The 5,067-nt window shown below is 32.0% G+C and overlaps 1 protein-coding gene across 1 annotated transcript; it reads right to left on the bottom strand.

Annotated features, from left to right (window-relative positions):
• Positions 1-870: 870 nt before the first annotated feature.
• On the bottom strand, positions 871-2,334 carry LOC125845869 (protein ALP1-like). The gene has a single exon (XM_049525367.1). It carries the CDS (start codon positions 2,284-2,286, stop codon positions 937-939), a length of 1,350 nt encoding a protein of 449 aa, XP_049381324.1. The 5' UTR covers positions 2,287-2,334; the 3' UTR covers positions 871-936.
• Between the last annotated feature and the right edge of the window lie 2,733 nt (positions 2,335-5,067).

Here is a 5,067-nt window from a genome sequence, read left to right as displayed (position 1 = left end):
CAATTTCCTAAAGTTCAAGCCCAAGGGTAAGTCTCAATTCCTCCAATTATCACAACTTAATGGTAGTCAATACAATACACCTAATATTTAATTATTTATATTAATTATTATCAAACATAAACTTATATATGATAATCATATTTAGTGAATTTACACAACCAGTAACCTAGACAGATCATTAACCATACCCCCTAGCCCTTATACTATCCTTTTACTAACTTCAATTATTACCTTAATCATTACTCCCTAACCACCCCTGATCTTAGTCAGCCGTAACACACAAAACATGTATTTGCTCGTCAAATCTGTAGCGTGTGTAATCCAATTCTTCCTAATACTATACTCTAATGTAATTACCATAATAAAATATATCTAATATTTATAATATAATACACTCAAGAAATTATTGTAGCCAAAATATCATGCCAACTACTTTAATTACGAAACCGTACCTACACCGTATCTTCCTCAATTCTATATTTAATATATAATTTATAGTGATTACAAGTGCCAACAATTTCATCGTTATCCAATGATGACTATTGGAAATTATTGTTTCCCTTACCCCACAACTAGAATTACTACAACTTAGGGCATCTCCAACCCAATCCTCTATTTTACTCTCCAAATATAGAGTTCTCTATTTTTTCAGACAATCAACTCCAACCCAATTCTCTATTTTACTCTCTAAAAAGGAATCTTTTTCTCTCTCCTCAATTTTATATTATTATTTCTATTTCATTCTTATTTTCTTATTTCATATTATAAATCCTTTATTTCTTTTTTTCCAAATAATTACTTTATATAATTTTTAACGTGATATAAAATTATTTTTTATTCTAAATTTTTAAATAACATAAATTGCAAGAAAATATAATATAATACATAAATTAGGGGACAAATTCAAATAAAAGTGACATACAATTACATAAACACTCAATTTTCAAAATTATTACGTTGCTCCCATAAATGCTCTATTAATGCATTACGGAGTTCAAAATGAGCATTTTTGTCCTTAATTTTTTTATGTCTAGCTAAAAATTGTTCAAACCGGAGATTTTCATCTACCACCATTTCAATAGTTGGAGTTGGAGCCTCTATGGCATCTTGAATTGGTGCATTAAGATCACGTTCATCCTCAATTATCATGTTGTGCAGTATAATACATGTAGTCATTATATCATGTAGCACTTCCTTTCTCCAAAAACGTGACGGTCCTGCAATAATTGCAAAACGTGATTGCAAAACTCCGAATGCACGTTCAACATCTTTTCGGCACGATTCTTGTTTCATCGCGAAATATTTCTTTTGTTGGGAATGAGGATCACGAATAGTTTGAACAATTGTAGACCATTTAGGATATATACCATCAGCTAAATAATAACCCATATCGTATTCTTTTCCTTGAATAACATAATGGGCGGGAGGCGCAATACCGCTAGCAAGATTGGAAAATAAATGTGATGACTCTAAAACATTAATATCGTTATTGGTGCCAGGCAAACCAAAATAAGCATGCCATATCCAAAGGTCATAATCAGCAACAGCTTCAAGAATAATTGTTGGTGATCCACTACGACCTGCGTATTGCCCAGCCCATGCCGTTGGACAATTTTTCCATTTCCAGTGCATGCAATCTAGACTACCTAACATTCCTGGGAAACCACGTTGCTCACCAATGTGTAGAAGCCTCGCAACATCGTTAGGTGTTGGTGATCTCAAATATCGCTCACCAAAAACCTCTACAATAGCTCGACAAAATCTCTTCATACTTTCAATCGTAGTTGACTCTCCAATTTTCACGTATTCGTCAGTGGCATCCGCTGGCAAACCATATGCCAACATTCTAAACACAGCAGTAATTTTTTGCAAAGTAGATAATCCAAATCTACCTAGTGCATCAATGCGTTGTTCAAAGTACGTGTCGTGATCTTTAATTGCATCAACGATACGAAGAAACAAATTGCGGGACATTCTATAACGACGGCGAAATATTGCATCATTAAAGCGTGGTGTGGCTGAAAAATAATCACGAAATAAATTATCATCTGCCGCCTCACGATCACGATTGATTACCACATGACCTGGAATGGAGCCACCTATGAAAACTTCATTAGTATGGTTTTGTAGAACTTGTTGGAACATGTAGTTGTTCATACGTAGTTGATTTATTAAATTATCATGGTGTTCTGTACTAGGAAAAAAATCCAAATCTAACGAAGATGATGACGAAGAAGAAAAATCTTCATCATTATTATTAGAACAATCTCCAAGATTGAAATTCATTTTCAAAGGACAAACCAAATTACTTTAATATGTTTTGAAATGAAATGAATGTGCAGACTTCAAGTGGTAAATGGTATTCATTATATAATATGTAATGTTTTATCTAAAAAATATTAAATGTACTGATGAGAATCTCATCCAACCGTTTATAATAAGATGAAATCCATCTAATGGTGAATATGAAGATTACATTCTATCTTAATACGGTAAAATCTTATCCACACGGTGTATACATTAAACGAATACAATTTTTATTGTTACGTAATAAAGTAAAACACGAGTTAATTAATTAAAATTGCGTAAAATGAATTATTAATTCAAACACATGAGATGCATGTATTAGATTGTTGTATACATTATGTGCGGATAAATTTTACTCGATTAATATCTACATATAATTTTTTTTATCTAAAATAACTTTGAGATAACTATGAGAATCTCATCCTACGGTTAAAAATATGGTGAAATTCATCCAATAGTAAAAATCAAAATTACATTCTATCCTATTTATCTACATGCAATTTTATTTTATCTAGAAGTAATTTTTTGAGATAAGGATGAAAATCTCATCCTATGGTTAAAAATATAGTGAAATCCATCCCATGGTGAAAATGAAGATTACACTATCCAATTAATATTTATAGATAATTTTTACTTATCTAAAAAAAAATTTGAGATAAGGATGAAAATCTCATCCAATGGTTAAAAATAAAGTGAAATCCATCCCATGGTAAAAAGCAAAACTTACGTTCTATATGTATAATATTATGTTATGTATTGTATTGTTATCTTGTATTTAAATTATTATGTTATGTATTGTATTGTTATCTTGTATTTAAATTATCATATCATGTATTGTATTTTTAAATTAAATTTTTTCATCTTGCCATTTTAAATTTGCGTATTCTTTATAATGAAAATTAATAATAAAATAAAATTTTATTATTCACGAAAATTAGAAAAAAAAATTAAAATACTATTAATTTGAAATTAAAATAGTATATATTAAATAATGTTTTTAAAAAATATTATGTTACATTTAAAAAAGAATTATGAATATTAGATATTTAATTAATGGAATTATATGAAAAATAATATGTTAACTACAAAATAATAGAAAATAATAATAAAATAATGAAAAAGTGAAATAGAGAGGTGAATAGTAGTTCTCCAAATTTGGAGAACTACTATTCACCTCTCTATAAATGGAGAATAGAGAGTAATTTAGAGGGTGGTTGGAGAGTCCTTTCTCTATTTTACTCTCCAAATATAGAGAATGGAGAGTAAAATAGAGTGGGGTTGGAGATGGTCTTAGAGTAACAATTTTTCAACTACAGCAACTTTTGATTTCTTTTTCTTTCTTTTTGACACTATTCAATAACAGAGTAATACTAGTAATCAAACTGTGACATAAATCAATACGAGAATTTGACATCTTAGAATATCACCTGATTCGTTGGTTCTCTTCGACGCCGCAGGTAAGGATTCACTCGGATAAACCCTTATTTTTATTTTACAGAATATTTACTCCTAATTATTATACAAAATCAATTATAAAAGTGTGAAAGTTACCCACTATTAATTTTAATGTTATCTCCTTTAACCACCACCTAAATTACTTATTAAAACTACCCACACTAAATTCATAAATGTAGTTACGAATAGTCCAAAATACCCATTTAGAATCTATCGAAAAGTATTTTATGAAATAAAAAACTCTAGTACACAAAACGACCAAAATGGTTACAATAGATACCAATTTACCCATCGTTCGTCCTCGAACGATCAAAAGAAGGCAAGGGTAAGAAAGGGTACCTGAATCGATAAAAAGGTGTGGATATGCATATCAGCCTCACTCTCCCAAGTGGACTCTTCAACTGGTCAATTCTTCCAATGAACCTTGATAGATGCAATCTCCTTTGACCTCAACTTGCGGACCTCCCTATCTAAAATAGCTACAGGCTCCTCCCCATAAGACAAATTCTCATCAAGCAGTATCGAATCCCAATGAATAATGTAGTTTCCATCACCATGGTATTTTTTCAGCATGGACACATGAAATACCGGGTGCACTCTTGACAACCCTGGAGGCAAGGCCAATTCATAGGCCACCTCCCCCACGCGCTTAAGAACTTCAAATGGCCCAATGTACCTCGGACTAAGCTTACGTAGCTTACCAAACCGCATCACACCCTTCATGGGTGAAACCTTCAGCAAAACTTGCTCACCCTCTATAAGCTCCAAGTTTTTAACCTTTCGATCTGCATACTCCGAGCTGCTAAAAGCTTTTCCTGAATGACTTTCACTTTCTCTAACGATTCCCTTAAAAGATCGGTACCCCAAGGTCTCACCTTAAATGCATCAAACCAATCCTACATTTCCTCCCATACAATGCCTCAAATGGGGCCATATCAATACTCGAGTGATAACTATTGTTGTACGAAAACTCTGCTAAGGGTAAGAACTAATCCCAATGACTATCAAAATCTATCACGCTTGCACGAAGCATATCCTCCAGCACTTGAATTGTTTGCTCAGACTGCCTATCGGTCTGAGGGTGAAATGCGGTACTAATGATACGATTCTCACAAGAAGAATCACAAAAACAGCGGAAATTGAAAATACAAGAAATAAAGGATAAATAGATAGACACAAAAAAAAGAAACAAAAGGCAGCATAAGGGTATATTAAACCCAAAGACCTCAATTCATTAATCCAACAAGAAGTACCTAACTCTTACGACGACCTTGAGGGAATCAATATCCCAAGCAATGACGTTTC

Source organism: Solanum stenotomum, chromosome 1 (assembly GCF_019186545.1).
Source record: "Solanum stenotomum isolate F172 chromosome 1, ASM1918654v1, whole genome shotgun sequence".
In the NCBI taxonomy this organism is placed as follows: Eukaryota; Viridiplantae; Streptophyta; class Magnoliopsida; order Solanales; family Solanaceae; genus Solanum; species Solanum stenotomum.
Note: the sequence above shows the minus strand (reverse complement) of the source record. Positions and strands in the feature narration are given on the sequence as shown.

What these genes read in the sequence shown, in the direction of transcription:
- LOC125845869 (XM_049525367.1), bottom strand. Translation starts at nt 2,286, where the DNA reads ATGAATTTCAATCTTGGAGATTGTTCTAATAATAATGATGAAGATTTT.